Raw genomic sequence first — 21,629 nt, 5'->3', positions numbered from 1 at the left:
AGTCGAGATCCTTTTTTTTCTTTTCTTTTTTTCCTTTTCTTTTTCAAGAGAAAGCTCAGTATTGTTCACTCGGTAATCTTACCGATTCGAGTGTTAAATGTGTGTGAGCACAAGCCACGATTTGGGGTGGGGGGATGTCCAGTTGTGTCACTGTTGTGCCACATTTTCTCCACTTAAAAAAAAAAAAAGATTTCCATGGTATTTAAAAAATAATAATTTGTTGTCTTCATGTTTTTTGTGGGGGTGGGGTTACGCCATCTTGTCAACACTGATAAAGAACAATAGTGCTGTGCTCCTAAATTTATTTATCCTTAGGGAATGTAAACTTATGAGCACAACTCTACATGTATAAAAGTCAAAAATGCTATGAATCGACACAAGAATTCACATGCACACCTCTGCTCTTGTCCACTTCAACCTCTGAAGATAGCTCAAGTATTGCCACACTAGTTTACATTTATGGGCATTAAGCCTTCTTATTTTTCTTTTTTTAATACAATAACTTTAAAAACACATTTTGACACTTGCTGTCGACTGAAAATGACATCACAGGTGCTCAGATCTCAGTTAACGACCAATCACGGCTTACCTGTTTTCTGGGTTTGGTCATCTGACTTTGGCAGCCATGATTGGTCATCACACATAATGTCATTTGGTGTCAGTCAACACCAAGTGGCAAAATATGTATTTAAAGGTATGGATTGTACATGAAAAACGATGACGTTATGAAATTGTAGACAAAATATTATTTTCTGTTCAAAGTGACTTGAAAATAGCGGTGAAGGAGAAATAATACGGAAGCAATCAAGTGCGGTGTTGAAGCTGTCGATCACTGCATATCTGTCTTGTGGTTGGTCAAAGCGCAACCCTTTGGCTCCGCCCACTCGACAAATGGTCCCAACGATCGCTGTTCGACTTTCTCCGTCCTCCTCGTCAAGTGTAAAGTGCCTTTCTTCCTCACCCCCCTCACCCGCGGCAACTCGAGTCCAGACTGAGCTCAGCCCCTTCCTACTTTCTGGAGGTTCGGGTTTATCTGGAAGCTAAGAGGACGTTATTCAGGAGCTGCGCGCCTTCAGGTGAACGAAGGCTCCGTTGGACTCTTTGGGGGGGTGAGCGAGCCAGGACCGGCGACTGGGTTTGGACCTTTTTTTCCGCTTAAAAGCTGAGCTGGGAAGTGAGCTGGGAGGCATGACGACCTTCTCGGCTCTTTGGGTGCTCTTACTGTGCCAGCTTTTGACATCCTCTTCTGGCCAGGTAGGCGTTCATCAGTGGTCCATTGATTAGCCCTTCGGAGTAGCAACATCTGCCATTTGTCCCCAGAAGCCTGTGATGGAGGTGTTGGTAACAACATAAAAACGCGGTGTGGTATTTACTCCCAGTCACTGACACTCAGTCATTTTTGTGGCAAGCAACAGCGTAGTTATGGTTTCCCTATGAGGCAAGTGTGTAGCCTAATCACCTCATTTTATTACTGATGCACAATTGGCCCTATATTTTTAACAACAAATCCGATTTGAAATAATGTAGTTAGCTCAAGATGATGATTTGGTGGGGAAATAAATGCGCAATTTTTGTACATATTTTCTGCCAAAATGAAAGGAACTTACTCAATTTTTTGATTGACATAAAATGATGTGATGAGCCAGATCTCATCCCCAGGCCTTGAGTTTGACATTATTAATATATTCACAATAAGCATACATTAATTGCATGAATGTGATGTGCTGGTTCTGGTGCAGTGGCTAGATTGTGTTTTTCTTCAACCTGTGGAATGTACAGATTGAGTTGCGTGCACACAATACCACCTCTGTTCACTTAGACCAACGCACAAGCTCAGTGGACAAATCCACACGAAATCACGGATTCTGTGTATTTTCTCATTGAATTTTTCCTGACTGCATTGTTTAGTCTTTTATAGTGCGTTTATGTCTTGTTTCTCTTGCACAATGATAGCACTAAAGTTACATTGACTTTTTATCACTGAAAATGAGCTGTGCCGCATGGTGACATGATGCTCCGTTTATCCTGTATTGCAGAGGCCTGGGCCACGAGGGGCCACTGGGGCAGCGGGGCCGCCAGGGCTCCCTGGACGGGATGGCATTGATGTGAGTTGACCTTTGTCTCTGACAGTCATCGGCCCCAGTGAGCAAATGAAAAACATGGTGGATTTCAGCAGGTCGGCTTTGAGACACATATAGGGCCTATATTAAAAAATGTCAAATGTGTGTGTTAAAATAATTCTCATGGCCACTTCCCCAGTAAGAAAATGAAAAATCTGGTGAATTTCAGGCTCCCCAAATATATAAAACAATACTGTATATAATGTGAATTTTCGTATCCATGTAGCTTTACACTTCCTAGCCCTGTTGCTCAATTGTCATGTTCCATCGCGTTTTTCACTTTTGCAGGGTAAAGATGTGCATTCTTGGTCTCTTAAAGGTTTTGTCACTGTGGCCCCTCCCACATTCCCACCCACAATTATTTCATACCAATAATGACAGGCAAGTGCAAGTAGGGTTTGGTGTGCATCTGCTGACTTGATGGACAACTTCTCAAATCGTTTGTATGAGTTGAAGTCATTTTGCAAAGCTCTCGATGACCTTCACTACGCACGTTGATCATTGGCGCAAACGATGTGAATGTGCCCTTGTGAGGCAAAGTGCGAATATTTTATCTGGAGATATTTTGGTTCCAGCAGTGGGGTGAAGGCACACAGAGGATCCATTCATACATTCCCCAGCTGTGTGCGACTATCCTGAGTTCCACCTCACACCTCCTCCCTGCACCTTCAGTCCCCTCCATCAAAACCAGCGGAGGGGTTTGATCATGTGACTTTTTTTTTTTTAAGTTTTGTTTGTTCTTCCCCCAAAGCCTGTAGAAACTTATGATACATTCCTTGTGATGTTTTTTCTTTTCCAAAGGGGAAAAAAATAATGAAATGCATACATTTGCTGTATTTATTCATATTTTTTTCTGTATATCCAAATGTACCCATTAATATATGTCTGCTAATTACAGGCCAAGCCCGGACCTTCTGGAATGGCGGGGAAAGCAGTGGGTATTTCAGTAATGTTGATATCAATTATTGGGCTGTGCCTCACTTTCTTGTGTGGGATTCCATAAACATGCCTTGTCCATCGGAGTGGTCGTGTGTGTGAATTAGGGATAGACCGATAATCGGCCGATATTGGGCATTTTGACGAATATCGGTATCTGCCTTTTTTTAAAAATCTGATGACTGCTAAAATGTAAATCAAAAACTATTTTAATCTCAGAGAACTATTTATTTAAACTCTCATTTAACTTTATACAAGATGCTGCAGAAATGTGAAAGTTTAAGATTTCTGATATTTTAAAATTTTGGAAGAAACACATATTTACTGTAGAAAACTATAGAGCGTTATTGTATTTACTTGTTTAAGTTTCCATTTAACTTTTTAAGACATATTGATAACCTTGGGAGCTTCCTGAACATTTATTTTAAATTTAGGATGTCTATTGTCTCCGATTAAAAAAAATTACAAATTATCTACATTTTGAAAAGTCTGAAAAATTGTTCAATAAAACAATTTTAATGAATAACGGCTCCAAATATCAGTTATCGGCCTCCTTGACTACTAAGAATAGGCATCGTATCGGCCCTGAAAAAACATATCGGTCCATCTTTAGTGTGAATGGTTGTATCTGTGCGCTCTGTAATTGACTGGCAACCAGCCCCTCCACTATCCCTCCAACCTGTGTGTCCCTCCCTCCAAATCAGTTAGACTAAGCTCCAGCTCAAACTGGAACCCTAAAGAGGTGTTTAGAATGTGTTTTTTCCACACTGTTATTTTATTATTATTTTGAATTTCTTTCCTAATTGATAGTCCAGCCAACCTACCTTTCATCTAACCACCAATCAAATGTATAAAATAAAAAATAAAAAATAAAAAATAATTTCACAGACTGACTGCCCTATTTCACTAAGCAAAAAAATAATAACAATAATTCTTTGTTTTTACAGTACATGCCCCCCATTTTAAGAAAGTCTAAAACTAAACATTAAATGTATATTTAGATATTTGCTGATGGTGTTGCCTCTATTTGTTGCAGGGCCCCAAAGGAAAAGCAGGAATACCCGGAGTCGCAGGAAAACCAGGCTTGCCAGGACTTCCGGGGGTGGATGTAAGTCAAGTGCCTCGAATCAGCACACCACCTGTGTTGTTCTCGAGGAATTAATCATCTCCTTAACATATTTATCCTGCCGCGAATCAGAATCACTACTTTTTTTTTTAAACAGAACATGCAAAGTGATGAAATCCATCTTTTCTTCAGGGTCTGACAGGTCCTGATGGTCCTCCTGGGAAGGACGGACCGGCAGGGGAGGCAGTAAGTCTGTCTTATCTGCTGTTGATACAAGATAAATTCAGCTCAGGGTATATACAGTATCTGCAGGTTATGTGAGGATGGAGTGGAGGTATGATGCCTGCATGACCTCCGCATGACCTCCGTCAATCCAGATTTGTCAAGCGGGCTCAGCCTTGTGGTCGGAGCATTTTTAATGAGGGGTCAAAATCAGCTTTATTTCTCTAATCCGGCCCGGAATGCCAATTACCCCCACCCCCTCATTATATGAGAGTTTGTGAGGAATGCAGTCAAACCAAGTGTAACATCTTTGCGATTATTTGGACTCTTGCCTTTATAAATACAGCTGTTAGGGGGTTAAATAAAGAGTAAGAAGAGGTTGTGAGTGCACAGTAAATTTGGTAGAGTAAATTTTACTCTATAAAGAGTCTATTTGGTCCCACTCTAAACAGAGTCAAATTTACACATGGAAGAGTATAAAATATTCAGAGCAAATTTGACTCAAATTATTTTTACTGTGTATGAGAGAAATCGAATATTCCATGAAAATTAAAGATGATTCACTCAGTAATTTGAAATAAATGTTGCAAGTAGAAATTTTGACAACATTTGACTAGTTTATTTATTTATTTTAAAGTAAAGTCATTCAAGGGTTGAGGACCAAATCCACAAACTTCAGGTCGGGGGACAGCCAGTGTACCACCTGAGCCATGCCGCTCCTACTGTGTGTGAGAAGCAGTGTGTTAGTATATCGCTCGTCAGATGGAATCTTCAGACCTCCAAGATCAAAAACGATGGTCTCATTTTGGATATTAGCAAGCAGTGGGAGTGGCATAGCTCAGGTGGTAGAGTGGTCATATCCCAAGCTGAAGGTTTTGAATTTGTTCGCTTTTTTATTTATTTTTTAATAACCCAGTAAAATGTACTCAAAAAAAATCCTTCTAAAATGCACTTACAATTTTTAAGTGAAAAAAACTTTACTAGGTTTTTGTCATGGGATAGGCCAATTCTCTTGTACACAGTAAAAAAAATACTTAAGAGTAAAATTTATGCTGAACATTTTACTCACTTCCAAGAGTAAATGTACTCTACAAATTTTACTGTGTGGGGGTGGTTATATATTTACGTTTACATGCAGTCAATATCAGGGTTAAGATCAGAATTCCGGTTTCTGAAACATTCGGGATCACCCGTTTACATGCGTGAGCGCATACATGTTCCGATGGCACGGACATCATTACGCAAATAGACGTCATTTCTGCTTTTAACTTTCTACGGTCAAAAAAAAGACATTACATTTATGTCACTCACCACACTCATAAAGTAGTCGATTTCCTCTTTGCTCCAAAAGTTTTCTTGTGTGTATTTGCATCATGTGGCATTTTCTCCGTACTAAAAATAACAAGAAAACGTCACAGAGAAATCAGTGTATTCAAGTTAGGCTCGGTTACTGTCTTACTGTCTTGTCTTACTCGGGTTAAAAAAAAAACTGAATAAGAGCATATTTGAGTTTTTGCGTATGCAATATATGGGTTTTGAAAAGTTCTTGGCTGCATGTAAATGTAGTAAATGATAACTGCCAGGTGCAGTGTTACTAGCGATATTATTGACGCATATTCTTTTCTGTGAATGACGTACAGTAATTTGTGGCAGGAATTATGTTCGAGTCTATGTTTATCTTCAATTCAAGTTATATAAAAATTAGTGCTGTCAAGTGATTCAAATTTTTTTAAACAAATTAATCGCACAATTTTTCACAATTCTTAATCACATTTTTCAACCAGTATATTCTGTGAAGTTTGCAACTGTTATTTACTTAAGTAAAATCTTGGAATTAATGCGAAATCATCAAATACAAAGTATATTTTGTAGCGCTGTCAAAGTTAATGCTGTGCAACTAATATGATGTTTGAATTTGGCTTTGCAAAGTGTGTCCATTTGTTTTAACTGAATTGATTTAGTTTTAACTACCGTACATAAAAGTCTGTCTTGGCGCCCACGACTATCATCTGAATTTGGCTGCAAAGTGAGCAAAGGTCAGCTGCCACAGGACGTAAATAAAATAACACTTTATACAATTCTAATCAATCGCCAAATATACCACTTTTACTTTGACAGCAGCAAAGCATCAGTCATATTTTCATATTCTGTTAAGACCTTAACATAAGCCACTTCCTATTTGGTCACAAATGCCACGCTACACAATTTCAAGTGACTGATTGAGATGATCACACTTCCGCAGGGAGACCCCGGACCTCTTGGCCCACCTGGACCTGCTGTAAGTACCCCGACATAACATCAAACTCCGCCAGCATGCCCATCATGACTGACACGATTTCAAGCACAATTTGTTGCCGGTAATACTTATTGTATTTCCCGTAGGGCAGGGGGAGATCAGGAGCTCCAGTGAGTTAAAAACATTTTCATACTCTTGTCGTGTCCAGGAAGTTTATTTTTGATCGATGTTACATTTACTGCGTTTTGTTTGTAGGGTTTACCCGGGACCAATGGCTTGCCAGGTGGAGTCGGACCTCAGGGTGCTGTGGTGAGTTTCTGTCTTATATCCCCAATTTGATTTCCTGCCATCGTCGAGGTGGAGCGTCATCCACTCAATCTGAAAGAGATCATTTAATACACTTGACAAGCAGATACTCCACAAGCGCCCGTGCATCATGTAGAAGAACGTTTTCAGAGGATCACCAAAAAGTGTTAATCCAATACAGGGAAAAAAATATGAATAAGAGCGTAGGTGTTTACATATGTGAAAGGTCTACTTTGGAGAGCGTTGAACGTGACAACACATGGGGAGACAAATAGGACATTTAAGATGACTGGAATTTCCTTTATCTCACCAGGGTGCTGAGGGTCTTCCAGGACTTTCTGGACCTTCTGGTCCTGATGGGCCACCTGTAAGTGCAGCCAAAAATATTGCTGCTATTGTAATACCGTTTGCATATTTGTCCACCAAGCGACTTTATTCGTCATTTATGTTGCGTGAAACACAACGTCTTGCTTTTCCAGGGTCTTCCTGGCACTCTTCACGATCTCACTGGTGACCTTCTGGTGAGTATGCAATGATGCACCTGAATGCGCTGCAAAAAGAGCGAGATTCCTCAGTGGTTTTTCTTTACAGTGTCCTGCCATCTGCCCTAATGGACCTCCTGGTCCTCCAGGGATGCCAGGATTTAAGGTGACTGTTTATGATAAGTGAATTTGCAACGCCCTATAATCGCATGTTACTTAATGTCGCAAATCTTCTTATAGGGTCACACAGGCCATAAAGGAGACAAGGGAGAAGTTGGGAAAAATGGAGAGAAGGTATGATAAATGGCACAACTGTCCTAAAGATGATGCCGGCTTGTTGGTTTAAGTGTCTGCTTTGTCTTTAGGGTGACGCCGGTCCTTCTGGTCCACCAGGTTTCCCTGGGACAGTTGGCCTGCAGGTGAGGTCATTTCAGAATTGCAGCTTTTACAGGACTCTCGTCAAAGACAGTCTCAGCATGTTGCTTGGATATTTTTCAGGGCCCGCGCGGTCTAAGAGGTGTGCCGGGTCCGATGGGATCTGTGGGAGACAGAGTAAGAAAACGGCACTGATTCAACTTCACTGGGAAAAGCGTGTATGTTCTCTTTGTCCTGATTCTCTTGTTGGTGTGTAGGGTCTGCCAGGGTTCAGGGGCAAACCTGGCATCGTCGGCATCATCGGAAAGACAGTGAGTCTCTCTTTATATCCGAAACGCTTGGAACAAAATCTTGGCGTTTGGGTCATAATCTATGGCCACAATTAAACACTGGTCCCATCAATAAATAGCTGTTTGTGTTTCTTCTGATTCATCCAGGGTGATACTGGAGAAAGGGGTCCGCAAGGTTTCAGAGGTCCCAAAGGAGAAATTGTAAGTCAAGGATTTGAAGTTTGGACGCTCTTCAACTATCATATATGAACTCATTCACTGCCAGCCCAGTTCAAATGGATTTTTGACGTCTATAGCCGTCAATGGCACTGAATGAGGTAAAAATGCACATGTGCTCTGAACAGGGTAAAATTGGTCCGAAAGGAGGTGTTGGTGGTGCTGGAACCAAAGGGGAGCCCGTAAGTGACCACCTGATGAAAATGCATTCTTACACGGTCCATAAAAACACAGCAAATAAATGTGTCTGATCGCCTCACAGGGAATTCCTGGCAGGGATGGCAAAGATGGCACACCAGGAATGGATGGCGAGAAGGTACGTTTTGGCAGTTTTGCGAGCCACAGTCTGATTAAGACAGTCACAGCTTGTGTGTTTGGTTATAGGGTGATGCTGGGCGCCATGGGGTAGTTGGAGAAAAAGGACCAAACGGACTTCCTGTAAGTTGCAATTCTATTTGCTTGTGTGTCCTCTGTAACATACCATATGCCTAAAAAAAGTTCACTATGAATATATGTTGCTCCATAGGGTCTACCAGGAAAGGCTGGTAGCAAAGGATCCAAAGCAGAAGTTGTAAGCTTTAAATCCAAATGCAAGCCTCCAAGATTGAAGCGTTAGGAAGAAACATGCAAAACATATTTTCTCCCCCCCCCTCTCGTCAGGGTGACCCAGGAAAATCTGGGGAGACGGGACCTTCTGGAGAGCCAGGTATTCCTGTATGTATCGGGTGGGCAGTTACAGAATCTTTCCGACGTGTTGCTCAATTCCATTTTGAACAATGCCGCATGTGGTTTCTCGACTCTTTCACGTCTTACCGCAGGGTGACATTGGCGTACCAGGAGAGAGAGGCATAGCAGGACCCAGAGGAGTGGCGGTAAGTTTGTGCCAATACGCCCGTCAAATGCACGCAATTCAAATTCACAAACACTGTGTAGATCTTTATTATATTATTTATTTATACCAGTTCAGGGTGTAGCCCCGCCTCTTGTGGAAAACAACCATCAGAATGTCAATGTAGTACTTTATCAAAAGTTAGCACGCTGCTCTGCTACAGATGGAGAATTAGGCGACTGTGGAGTCGGCATAAATAGATGGCCAGGGACTGTAGGAGGTATTCATACCTGTAGACAAAGAGGTCTTTGTGCTCGTATCAAACCCTGAGCCATGAGAGAAAAGCATAGCAATTGACGTATGAAGCACATCTCACATAATTATCATGTCAATATAGCACGTTTTGTCGTATTAATAAATATTATAATTGCAATGTTACCAGTATTTATTTGGCAGTGTGCTTTTCCCGCAGGGTGGCATTGGACCTGCAGGCATCCCAGGACCTCAAGGAGTCAAAGGTTTCCAGGTAAACCCCGTCAGCGTTTTCGTTGCTGTTGTTACAATGAATATTATCAGTCAGTTTACAGATGTTCATGTCCCGCAGGGAAGCGCGGGAACTTTGGGGGATCCAGGTCTTCCGGGTCCAACAGGAATCCGAGGAGAGTTTGGTGAAAGAGTGAGTCCGTCACATACCCTCGGCCGACGTCAAACGTCAACTCTAGCATATATCTCAATATTTGTCTTTATGAATATCAATATGAAGGCCGAGTCAATGAAGTGGAGTCAAGTAGAATTGGAGTTCTAACACAAAGTCGTCCCCAACCTAGAAGGACAGAACAAAGATGGTCTTTATATGGCTTCCCCTTCCCCGCAACCTGCCCACCCCACTGCCTGTGCAAAAAAAAAAAAAAAAAAAAGCACCCGCCCCCGCCCACTTCATCTCCTACCCTCTTGCACAAATCTCAAGTCAGTCTCAACATTGCTCTCATTTATGTTCTGTCTCCCCCCCCCCCCTTCCCCCCTACTTCACAGGGGCCAGTTGGAGCTTCGGGAGCGAAAGGAGACATGGTACATAGTTTCAAGTTCAAGATGGTCACGCTTAACAGAGCCTCAGCTGAACTCTTGTTGCAGTCTGCATGTTTTTATTGCGCTACTGCGGCCAACGTGTGAGAGTGATTGTGTGATGTCGTGTTGTCATGCAGGGCGTAGCGGGAAGCGACGGCTTACCTGGAGAGAACGGAGAACCTGTAAGTATCCTTGTCAAACCTTGCACATGTCATTATTACAATGGTGCTTACTTGCTGTTTCTCTTTTATTTACAGGGCCATTTTGGACCTGTTGGACAAAAAGGAGAGGTGGGCCGAATTTATTTGGATTTCTACATTTTGTTGATAGCGTGCACAGCCAACTTTCACACCGCAATAAAAGCGACGGGTGTAAAGCCGTTACGTTCCAGGTCTGCCCCGTTGACTTGCGGTCATTTATGCAGTCACTGCACTTTCTGCCTCACATCCCAGGTTTAATGGGATTAATTAGAGGCAGGCATTGTTTCTTCAGCATCATTGACTGCCTAAATGGCGCAAGAGATGAGTAGCATGAAGGTGCAGAACAATTTGTGTAATTACAAGCACGGCATTGATGGACTTCATGCTCGTTTTTTTTTTTTTTTTGTCTTTCTGTGTTCGTAGTGTAATTGCAGATCTTGCTTCTATTAAATTAGCACTTAATGTAGAAATGCAAGTCATTTAAAAAGTGTTTGTTGGAAACAGGCAGGGAAACGAGGAGAACTGGGGCCTAAAGGTGTCACGGGGCCACAAGGAGAGCTTGGGGCAAGAGGGCCCCCAGGAAAATCCGGGTTGATGGGCTTCCAGGGAGAACAGGGTCTTCCTGGGATTGCTGGAAAGACGGGTATTCCTGTGAGTGTTTCATTTGGAAGATGAACAAACTATTTGAATGACTTCAAGGTCCATAATCAAATCTCGCTCTCGTGTTTTAGGGTAAACTAAGGAGTGAACAGCACATCAGAGAGTTGTGTGGCTCCATGATCGATGGTGAAGATCCACATTGAAATTCATTGCCGTCTTGAGAGAACTGTAAAATGGGAATTGACTGTCTGACGGCCTGCCGCACCCCGCAGATCAAATTGCACAACTGGCCGCCAATCTCCGCAGACCCCTGGCGCCGGGGATGGTCGGCCGACCCGGACCTGCCGGACCTCCGGGACAGCCCGGGGTCGCCGGCTCCATCGGTCACCCAGGTTCCCGTGGACCTCCGGGATACAGAGGCCTGCCGGGAGAACTCGGAGATCCCGGTACCAGAGGTATGACCGTTGAAAACGGAAAAGATCGTCACACCTTGACTTATGAGTGAAGTTCAGATACGGCGACACTCGTTTACAAACAATCAAGCACACAAACAAAATGAAAACGCTCGCAAGGAGCATGTTGGCAGGCAAAGTGCAAGGCTTTCCTATATCTGCCGCTGGTTGCTAAGCAACCAAACAGCAAGTGGTTTGGACAGTTTGTTCGGCAATCTAGATTTCTCCAAAAGTTGATGACAGATCTCCTGACCTCACTTACTAGGCCACGCCCCTTAAAGGCACGTCATCATACAAATACTACATTGTGTGTGTGACTTTTCAGTCAATTTGTAAAGTCAATTCCAGTCGCAACGCAGCAGACACATCCACGTCAAAATTTAGCAGTGATAAATTTAACAATAATGCATATATTTGTGGAGACTGGGGTCAAATTGTATTTTACACATTTTAAAAGTTACTTCATGTTATAGATTAGATAGCTCTTAATGTAAAAAGAAAAATACACTGAGCTGTCACCAATGTCTTACAAATGCAATTATGCCTTCTAGTGGCAGAAAAATAACACAAATCAATATCACACTCATTTTTTACAGTACAGTACAGCTTTTTAATTTTAACTCAAGTTTTAGGAATTATATAGAAATTACTATATCAATGACTAAAAGATGCAGCCATATTTCTAATAGTTTAGCATTTTTTCCACTTTTATTTTAACAAGAGTATGAAAGCTTAGAAAAAAATATTTTTTTGTACATTTAAACAGATATAAAAAGTGTGATTAATCGTGAGTTAACTATTAAAGTCAGGCGATTAATTAAGAATTTTAATCACCTGACACCCCTAATTTTTGTATATTTATTTGACAATAGATAGAAAAATGGGTGGGTTGCATCAAGAATAGATTGAGCTAAAACCATTGCAGGAATAACCCGAATAATTAGTTGACAAAAAAAGGTTGGAGCAAAATCTCTGCTTTAATAACTATCACCCGCGTTATGTGCTTAGGTCTCTTTGTTTTGTTTTTGACAACGCATAGCACTGAAAAGCAAGAAAATGTGAGTAATGAGAGATTGCCTAAAGTTTGAAAATGTTTCACACTTAAAAAAAAAAAAAGGGCATTTAGAGACACAAGAAGGAACATTGATGCCGACCATCTCTAGTTGGAACGTATGATGTTTGTAATATCTGTAGGCGGTGTTGAGAATTTCTACGCAAACAAAAATATACGCAACACTTTTGTTTTTATTAAAAAAAAATTGTGAGCTGGAATCAAATCAAATCTGTCTAAATCTGTGTTGGTGAGCATTTCTCTTTTGTCGAGATAATCCATCCCACCTCACCATGTGCCATATCAAGATGTTGATGCCATTGTGCTGTGTGATAAAAGCGCACATTTTCAGAGTGGCCTTTTCCATCGCAACCGTGACGTCTAACCTAAAGCTAGCATAGCCTTACCATCGTTACAACATATTGTGTTTCACAACAATACTTAACCATATTTATCATTTCATTCGGGTGAAATTTTGAAAGCTTGTGGCCGAAATGTAGCAAGTGTTACGTGCCACTTTGAGTACATTGTAATTATTCATTTGATCCCAGTTATTCTCTTTATTCTCATCCACTTCCAACTGTTTTTTGTTTTTTTGCAATGGTTCGGTCCAAGCTGGGTTCCAACACATTGCGCAGTGAACTTACAAAAACAACTGAACAAGGAATGAAGATAAATAAAAACTAATGCAAATATTTATCTTCATTCTTTGTATTACTGTTTAATTTGTTCCTTGTACAGTTCATTGCAAAGAACTTTGCTTCGCACTTAGTATTTTGCAATATTAATTTATGGTTTACTTGTAAAATGATATGCCTTTATTTATTTTTATTCCATCCTCTTTTGTCTCATTTGTTTGAAATTCATGATGTTGTTAATATAGTTAATATATTGAAAAATAAATATTAAATTAAAAGAACTCCCCTGTTCGATTATTTTGCACGATTAGCACGTTAGTAAATGGAATATGCACGACTTCCAGGTTAATAAATGGGTGTACTTTCAAAACGTGGTCGCCACAATACAGTGCTAATCCACTAGATGGCGCCCAAGCCAGGCTAATATAAATTGTTGAAAATGATTTGCTCACTTTAATGATGCAACGTTAAAGTCATGATTTTGGAGGTGCGAGGATTCGACCCGACACCAGCAATTTGTTTCTGCGATGTCAGTTGACATTTAAATGGCCACGTTGTGGTGCCGAAACCAAGGAGACGCAGGAGTGTCACAAAAAACTTTACTGAACGTCACACACTGACGTCACATCACTCTATAACCAAGACAGGAAGTCCGTGACTCTAACTCACCCCTCCACCCCCGAACACACTCAACAAACATTAGTTCCGTGGAGGATTTCTGTCAACAAAACAGTGCTATTTTCATTTATTAAAACATAACAAAATGGTGGGTGCCTGAGTAGGTTTATAGCATTTCAACGAATTAAACTGATTTATAAATTTGTAAATTGACTTACAAGCGTGGTCGCAGAACAAATGAAACTCCTAAGTCAAGGTACCAGTGTAATGTGAACTTATCCACGGGTGTAAGAAGCCTGCTGCTCATCTGTATGTTACCTTTTTTGACAACAGGTGACATCGGTGGTCAGGGTGACAAGGGACCCATCGGCAAAGCAATCGAGGGCCCCGTTGGAGACCAAGGATACCAAGGTACAGTCCTGACATAATTATTTGAGAATTGCTATGCTACCTTTAAATTCGGCGTGATTATTTAACACCAATATTCTATAGATGTTATCTTGAGTCGAGATGACGGTCACAACCAAACGGGTGCGTCTTTGTCATAATAACTGTATATTTCTTCCACAGGTGTTCCAGGAGTCCCAGGGATTGTGAAAGATGGCCGCGACGGCTCTCCTGGAGACCCGGGTGAGCCTGGAGAGCATGGCAGGGGAGGTAGGACTGGGCACCAAGGACCTCCTGGAATCTGTGACACGTCAGCCTGTCAAGGAGCGTCAGTTGCCGGGAAAGCATCGAGCACCAAAAACTATTAAACATCGCTTCCTGCCACCTGTTGCCATTCCCACCAACAAGAAAAAAACGGCGGGGAAAAGGGAGGAAAGGATGGAATTAAAGACGAGGGTGGTCACCAAAATCTCCTCTTTATTTGAATATGCAAATCACAAGTTGGAAGGAAAACGTCGACAGCTGTGCCATTTGGAGAGGAGCAGATGAACATCCGACAACATGTGACAACAATAACTTCAACTGAGACCCCCCCCCCCCAAAAAAAAATCCGTCTGTCTTGTAAATGAGGTGGACGCATGGACAACATCAGCATTCCCTCCAATTATGATTACATAAAACTTTGAGATTTTGAACAAGTGGGCAAAAAAGTGCTTTGTGTATAAAAACCTTGAACATGTCCTCGCCCACATTTCGACGGTCTACTCTCGACAACATCCGCAGTGAGTATCCATACAAGCAATATGGCCCATTGATGACGACCGCAGGTGTTACGTCAACACAAGCGTAATGTCTTAAATATGCAAATAAGTGCATCGGGCCTCTGGAAAGCAGCAAGTAAGCCAAAAAAATATGACTTTTTTTCTTGACCTCCATTTTGTTTCATAACATTTGACGTTAAAGCTCTAGAATCAAATGCCAAATAAAACTTGTGGATGAAGAAATCAGACATTGTAAAAATAAATTCCGTAATCTTAGGTGTTCTTTTTTCTCTTTTGTTTGGACATTGGACTCTGCATTGACCACATCCACTATGTACTGGCGGTGCTGTAACTATTACATAAACAATTAAAGACTATTTATTATTTGTGGGTGACTGTTGTATGTACACTTGATAGCTGATAAAGCGACATGTTGTAACAAAGAACAAATAAAGCCACTTTTCCGTAAAACCTTATTGTTCTCTACATATGACGTGGAAGGCGTGCATCTCAGATGACAGCAAAAAAGCCAACGTATCCATAGTGAAAATTCACAAACGCGTGCAACTCAACAACATAGTTCAACTCGATAGAACAAACGTGATGATAACGAGACGCGTTTTGGGTCACTGCCCATTCCAAGGGCAATATTGACTATCCTGGTACTGGCTTTTAGAGGAGCAGGATTCCGGATGAGTAAACCTACCAAAATCCTGCAGAAAGTGTCAGACAACATCAGTTAGTTAACAAACACAAGGCAAGGCCATCAACCTGCTACTCCTCCCTGGGAAAACAACCGACAACCCCGCCGACATCTCTTGACTACATTTGCTCAAGGGATCACTCACATTTTCCACGTTGGCTTCCCTGATGAATTTCAGATAGGCGCAGGTTTTCCTCAGTATGGAGATGGTGTCAGCGTTTTTGTCAGAAGATGGCACCAAAAAGTTCAGCTCGTTACACAATGTACGTATCTCCTTCCTGCGAGAAACCACGGACACATAGTAGCGCTTCTGATCTGGTTGGTTTGCATAGAGGAGGGCTGTGCTGCGATCGGAGGTTTGCACACACTGCAGGAGAAGGAATATTATATCGGTCCTCATCAAGACGTAATATCAAATTATATATATATTTTTTTATGGCGAGCTACCGCAAGACTTTATTTACTGGTACATTCACCACAAATGAACATGAAATTTGGACAAGGGCTGGACGATTACGGAAAAAAAAAAAAATAAGCATGATTATTTTTGATTGAAATCACAATTAATAAAACGATTATTCATCAGTTATATATTTTATACTACTTAAAGTCAACAACTCAAAAGTATAATCATAGCCTTACGCCCAGTCATCCATTCATGTTGAACACTTTATTCTTGAACACTATTCTTCCTCTTGCATTGTCATTCAACTTAAGCATTACATTACCATCGGGGCTTGTATTTTGTGCTGTGTCATGTGGAAAAGTGTGGTAAATTTTCTAGAATCCATGAAAACTCAGCTATTAATATGACGTAAAAGAGAAACTAAATGAGTAAGAAAGTAAAACACTACGCATGTTGGCCACTAAGGGGCAGTGTGGTGCCGTGCATCCATGGTGGTTACAATGAGAACAAATGAGAGTTGCGATTGAAATCTATTAAAATAACTCGTTTTTTCACATATTGGGAAGCGTTTGTGCCTTTGAGTAGTGTTATCTTAATTGTGGGTATGTATTTCCACAGCATTTATGTGTGCATATTCATTATTTGAAGGACTGTTACTCCCGAAGTTGATGCTAACTTCCGTTAGCATTTGAATGGGATCCTCTATTAGAATTAGCGCTAGGCTAGCGATGTTTTAAAAACAATGCATGTTTTGTATTTAAATATACTGTGGATGTAATTGTTCTTGTCGTGTGTTTAGCTTTACAGTTAACTCCAACTGGGGTGTCATGAAATAGCATAAGGACGTTTGGTGACGGTAGAATCACATTTAATAGCTCCGGGCAGGCCACAAACAACGTGGTGCATTCAGGGTACTTTCATAACGTAGGGAACATGTAAACGCACGGTGCCTGCACATTAATAGTTTTTCTTCGATTATTACATTTTAAATATCGAGACCCTATTTAACATTTATGGCCAATTTTTAAAAGCCAGCAAACCAAACAAAACTTTTTTGAACTCGTTGAATGTGTATGTTAACTCCATCAAAAAGTGAGGAACACATCATCAGTGCATTGCTATTGTAAGTGCTACCCATGAAAATGGCCGAAAAGGTGGCATTTTGCCCCTAAAGGTTTCATCGACTCACTCAAGTCCAACTAGTAGATTTGCTGATTTTATTTTATTTGTATAATTACTAGTGAACTAGTGAATTTTGTTGTTGTTGCTGACTATCTTGTGCTCCATTTTTCAGTAATATAGTAAAAATTAATGGGATGAATATTTCATTTGAAAGTCACTTTACAGTGTGTATGCCTAAATCTTCTAAGTAAATTAATTAATAAAATTTCAGATTAAGGGACTAATAAAAGAAAGTTAGTCTGGAGCACTGAAACTCAACTCAACTCAAAAGTGTTCTTATTCTATGTGCCCCCACCCACATACTGATTAATATCACGCTAGTGGAATGAGAATTAAGCGTATGAATCCATCCAATCTCATCAGTGTCAGGGCGCCGCCATTTTGTCGACTGAAGCTGAGCAAACCCAGAAAACGGGTGAGCCCTGAATTTCAGAGCGTGTTATTATTAATCACAATAGACACCAAAGCTATTATTGCAAAGCAAACTTTAGCCTTGAGTTCTCCATGAAGAATTCTTGAGAGAATCTCATGAAGAGCACGAACCTGCGCTCCCTCTCCCTGAGGCTGCGGATCTTTCTTCTGAGTGATGCAGTCTCGGTGCTGCTCTGTTGCTCTGTAGTTGCTTGAGAATGGCAGCCATCCGTCTGGTGGACAGTCATTTTTTTATTCTCTGGAATATACACAAGGAGTAGAAGACGTTCAAGCAACAACCACTGATAATGTTTTTTTCTAAGAGGTAAAAAATAAAAAATTGTTGACTAAAATTACTAAAAGAGCAGTGCAAGAATACGACAGTGTATTAGGGCCACGTATAAATATATATTTTTTTTGAGGGCGGGGGCAATATTCCGAGAAAAAAACTCTTTGCGAAGGTCCACACCCTGAGGATCAAGCATTTAAGTTCATTTGTTAAAATGTATATTTACTTGTACATTTATGTTTCCAGAATTATTATTTAACCATTCATACATTTTGGTTATATATTTTTTGTACTAGTAGCCAAGTTGGTGTGTCGAATCTGCTGCTTTCTGTTGTTGGTACCAGATGTGATCGGGCTGCCAGCATCGGGGTCGCCTATCGATGATGTCAAGCTACAGGATTGGCTGGAGATGATCCGTTTACAATTGTTCAATAAAGTTAGTTGGGAAAAAAAATCCGGTTGACGTCAAAACATTGGAAAGAAAATATTAAAGATGTCATTTAACTCATTCACTGCCATTGACGTCTATAAACGTCAAAAATTTATTTTAACCATTTCTATTAGTTTAACATTTTTTCCCACTTTTGTTAACAAGAGTATGAAAACCTAGACATTTTTTAAATAATTTTTCAGTTGTCGAAAAAAAAAGAAAAGATTATTAAAAATTTGGGGCGTCAGGTGATTCATTTATTTATTTATTTAATAATTATTTTTATTTTTTGTATTGTAATTAATCGCATGACTTCAATAGTTAACTCACGATTAATCACAAATTTTCTATCTGTTCTAAATGTACAATAAAAAAATCTAGGTTTTCATACTCTTGTTAACAAAAGTGGAGGGGAAATGTTAAACTAATAGAAGTAGTTCAAATGAATTTTTTGACGTCTATAGCCGTCAATGGCAGTGAATGAGTCAAATAAAATGGATGGACTGAAATTGTCAAAACCTAAATAAACCTTAGAATATAAAAAGCAGTATACTTAAAGATAAAAAAATAACTAAAATAGAAAATAAAAAATATAAAAATAGACAAGTTTGCCGATGACGCCAGTACAGCGGCGCTAACGAAATGCGCGATTCAGATGTGTTCACTTTAGTTGGGTTTCTTTTTTAGCAGTTCACAAGTCACAATAAATCACTTTTTTAAAATTATTTATTCAATATATCTTGCTTTTATATTCTTAGGTTTATTTACGTTTTACAATTTCAACGTGAACATTTTGTTATTTAAACTACATCTTTAATATTTTCTTTCCAATGTTTGTCGTCAATTAGATAATTTTTAGCCAATCCTGTGAAGCGTGACGTGTTCGTTAGGCGACCCCGATACGATCTGGCAGCCCGATCACATCTGGTACCGACACCGTCATTCACTTGCATTTACCTCAAGTATGCTAGCATCTGATTGGTTAGTGTTTAGTCAGCTGACCAGGAAGTGTTCTTTTCATTTTATAAACAGTGTCCCATTAACCACCAAGCAATCCTCACATGATTAGACGATAGCTACGCTATGTGTATTTCTCGCAAGTTTCTAAGGGGGGGGGGGGTTTCCTCGCAAATTTGTCACTTAATAAACTTGCAAATTTGCCACTTTTTTTCCTCAGAATATTGCCCCCGCCCTCTAAAAATATATGTATATATATTTATACGTGGCCCCAATATGCCGTCGTACAAGAGCAAGATTTTCAAAAACATGATTTAAAAATAAAATTAATTAAATAAAATAATTAAATAAAAAAATATATTTATTGGCATGTTTTGAATCTTCATTATTATAATGAATCGGGGAAAGTATTATCCTGAAGTACAAAAGGAAAAAAAACATATATTTAAGGGTGATTTTTTTTGTGGGGGACATATTATACACAGGTACATGTTATTCACAGGATGTTATGGTCGTTTAGAGGTGCTAGAGCTCAAAGATGCTAATTGGCTGCTAAACAACATCAAATAAAAATCCAAGCATCCATCCATGCTCCAAGTAGAGCAGCGGGTGTGCTGGAGCCTATCCCAGCTCATGAGCAGTAAACTTGAATGAAGCATCGGCCCTAGTAGAAATGCGCGAGGAACAAACAAACAAAATGGATTGCTTGTTTGATCACCTGTGATTTGAACAGGATCTGTCTCATTGGCGTCCATCCAGTCCTGCCTGAGCGCTCCTGCTCCAGCATTCTGCTCCACAAGGCTGTGCTGCTCCACTGACGCCAAACTGAAACACGAGCATGAAAAGAGCTCATTTGCAGGAACTTGTACAACAAAAGCTGTCACCAAACCAGGTGTCAGACCTATTTTCCAGGTAAAACGTAGTTGATGACGGAGCGCTTGCAAACATGGCGTTGTTCACGTTTTCCATCTGCAATTTGGGCAGATCAAAGCCTGCAACGTGGGGGCGAGTTGGCATCTCCTCTGCTGGCATCACCATCTGATGCTCGCTACCCATGTTTGAAGGAAAGGATGCCATAGCATAATTGAGCGCTCGTGTGTCCTCAGTGCAGTTTTGGAAAAGGTTCTGCCCCTGGCCCTGGCCGACCGCCATCAAAGTATGCTGCAGCATTCCAACCTGCTCCATCGGAGTCAAAATCGCAACATGGAAGGAATTTAAAGATATACTTTAGAGATCAGGAAACAAATTGAAGCTTCATGAACCACTTGCGATATTTTTTTACTCCTCTAAATGGTGTTGTTGATTTTAAAGATGCAGTGCAAATTTACTGTTATTGTACGTTTTGCGCATAAAGAGGAGAGTTCTTTATTAGGTGAACGTTAGTAGGCTACTCTGAGAGTACTGTTTAACCGAATTTGATGAATCCTTTTCATGTTCAGTTGGGGGAAGAACCAATGGTTAAGTACTCGTTTGACTTCCATGTGTATCACTCAAAAACATAGATGTAATTAAATTCGGTCATGTCAATTTGTTGCATAGGCCTACACAAACACGCGCGCACATGCACACAAGCTAAAATAAAAAATAAAATCTCACCATGGCCGAAGGGATGAAGTAAATAAGATCCTCTTTAGCAAATGTCAACAGTTTGATCGCTATTACAGGTTTGTCACGGCTGTCACGAACGTGTAGCTTTTTATCTTTAGCTTCACCTCATATCTTGTGGGATACACACTGGATTAGCCCACTGACCACACAACTACCAGCTCGCGTAGAAAGTAATTATTAATAAGTCCACATCATATGGCGAGCATTATTCATTACTTACTTCTCCAGACTCCACGTCGACTACTCAAAATTTCAAACTCTGTTGTCAATAAAAAAAAAAACTTTTTTTAAACTAACCGTTTTAATCGTTTTAACTGTTTAAACTGAACAATACAAAACAGTTTATTTAACTTTGCCGTACCTGTATTTTTTTTTAATCTGTTAATTTACTACGGTTAAATAAACAAATGTTATCGCTGAAGACCAAGAAGTGGTTGAGCTGTGCCCCAAATCAGCATGCAAATGACGTACACAGCGCACTATTTAAAAATAAATAAATAAATAAAATGTACAGTATACAGTACTTAAATATATTATTTGTGCCATGAACATTTTGAAATATTGTAAACATAAATACATTTCTAATTTGTTGTATTAAACGTTTTGGATTTTGGAATAGCATTTACCATTTTAGATGTTAAACGGTATGAGGAAATTATCCTTTTGTTCCCGATAACACATTCGGTTTACAGGATCCACTTGCACTCAGACCCATTTACAGTTCATTTGATTTATACTAGCAGCACAATAAAAAGACATTCACTAACCATAAGGTGTTAAGACCACTTGGTGG

General features: G+C 40.2%; 2 protein-coding genes across 3 annotated transcripts; one reads left to right on the top strand and one right to left on the bottom strand.

Annotated features, from left to right (window-relative positions):
* The first annotated feature begins 892 nt into the window (after positions 1-892).
* Positions 893-15,234, top strand: col9a3 (collagen, type IX, alpha 3). Of its 2 annotated transcripts, XM_086069606.1 has the most exons (32): positions 893-1,254; positions 2,037-2,105; positions 3,019-3,054; positions 4,093-4,164; positions 4,315-4,368; positions 6,587-6,622; positions 6,727-6,750; positions 6,836-6,889; positions 7,200-7,253; positions 7,366-7,407; positions 7,478-7,534; positions 7,609-7,662; positions 7,734-7,787; positions 7,867-7,920; positions 8,001-8,054; positions 8,181-8,234; positions 8,378-8,431; positions 8,512-8,565; positions 8,634-8,687; positions 8,776-8,820; positions 8,910-8,963; positions 9,068-9,121; positions 9,551-9,604; positions 9,683-9,754; positions 10,111-10,146; positions 10,281-10,325; positions 10,401-10,433; positions 10,848-10,994; positions 11,075-11,129; positions 11,216-11,398; positions 14,036-14,113; positions 14,273-15,234. In XM_086069606.1, exons 1-32 carry the CDS (start codon positions 1,189-1,191, stop codon positions 14,455-14,457), a joined length of 2,037 nt encoding a protein of 678 aa, XP_085925732.1. In that variant the 5' UTR covers positions 893-1,188; the 3' UTR covers positions 14,458-15,234. The 2 variants fall into 2 exon arrangements, with proteins under 2 accessions (XP_085925732.1, XP_085925733.1); XM_086069607.1 differs by lacking the exon at positions 893-1,254 and having other exon boundaries at positions 2,069-2,105; positions 6,732-6,750.
* LOC147178409 (uncharacterized) lies at positions 14,688-21,611 on the bottom strand. Its single transcript, XM_086069608.1, has 6 exons — positions 21,604-21,611; positions 20,130-20,404; positions 19,947-20,053; positions 17,685-17,811; positions 15,699-15,831; positions 14,688-15,563 (listed from the first exon to the last, which is right to left on the bottom strand). The coding sequence occupies exons 1-6, from the start codon at positions 21,604-21,606 to the stop codon at positions 15,477-15,479; spliced, it is 732 nt and encodes a 243-aa protein (XP_085925734.1). The 5' UTR covers positions 21,607-21,611; the 3' UTR covers positions 14,688-15,476.
* Positions 21,612-21,629: the final 18 nt, after the last annotated feature.

Source organism: Leptonotus elevatus, chromosome 2 (genome assembly GCF_054856555.1).
Source record: "Leptonotus elevatus isolate MCC_2025b chromosome 2, RoL_Lele_1.0, whole genome shotgun sequence".
Taxonomy (NCBI): domain Eukaryota; kingdom Metazoa; phylum Chordata; class Actinopteri; order Syngnathiformes; family Syngnathidae; genus Leptonotus; species Leptonotus elevatus.
This window is presented reverse-complemented; position numbering and strand designations above follow the sequence as displayed.

Coding starts and splice junctions, on each gene's coding strand:
- LOC147178409 (XM_086069608.1), bottom strand. Junction 17,812..19,946: donor AGATCCTGTTCAAATCACAG/GTGATCAAACAA, acceptor TGTATATTCCAG/AGAATAAAAAAATGACTGTC. Junction 15,564..15,698: donor GGGAAGCCAACGTGGAAAAT/GTGAGTGATCCC, acceptor CACTTTCTGCAG/GATTTTGGTAGGTTTACTCA.
- col9a3 (XM_086069606.1), top strand. CDS start 1,189: ATGACGACCTTCTCGGCTCTTTGGGTGCTCTTACTGTGCCAGCTTTTG. Junction 1,255..2,036: donor TGACATCCTCTTCTGGCCAG/GTAGGCGTTCAT, acceptor CCTGTATTGCAG/AGGCCTGGGCCACGAGGGGC. Junction 8,055..8,180: donor TCGGCATCATCGGAAAGACA/GTGAGTCTCTCT, acceptor TGATTCATCCAG/GGTGATACTGGAGAAAGGGG.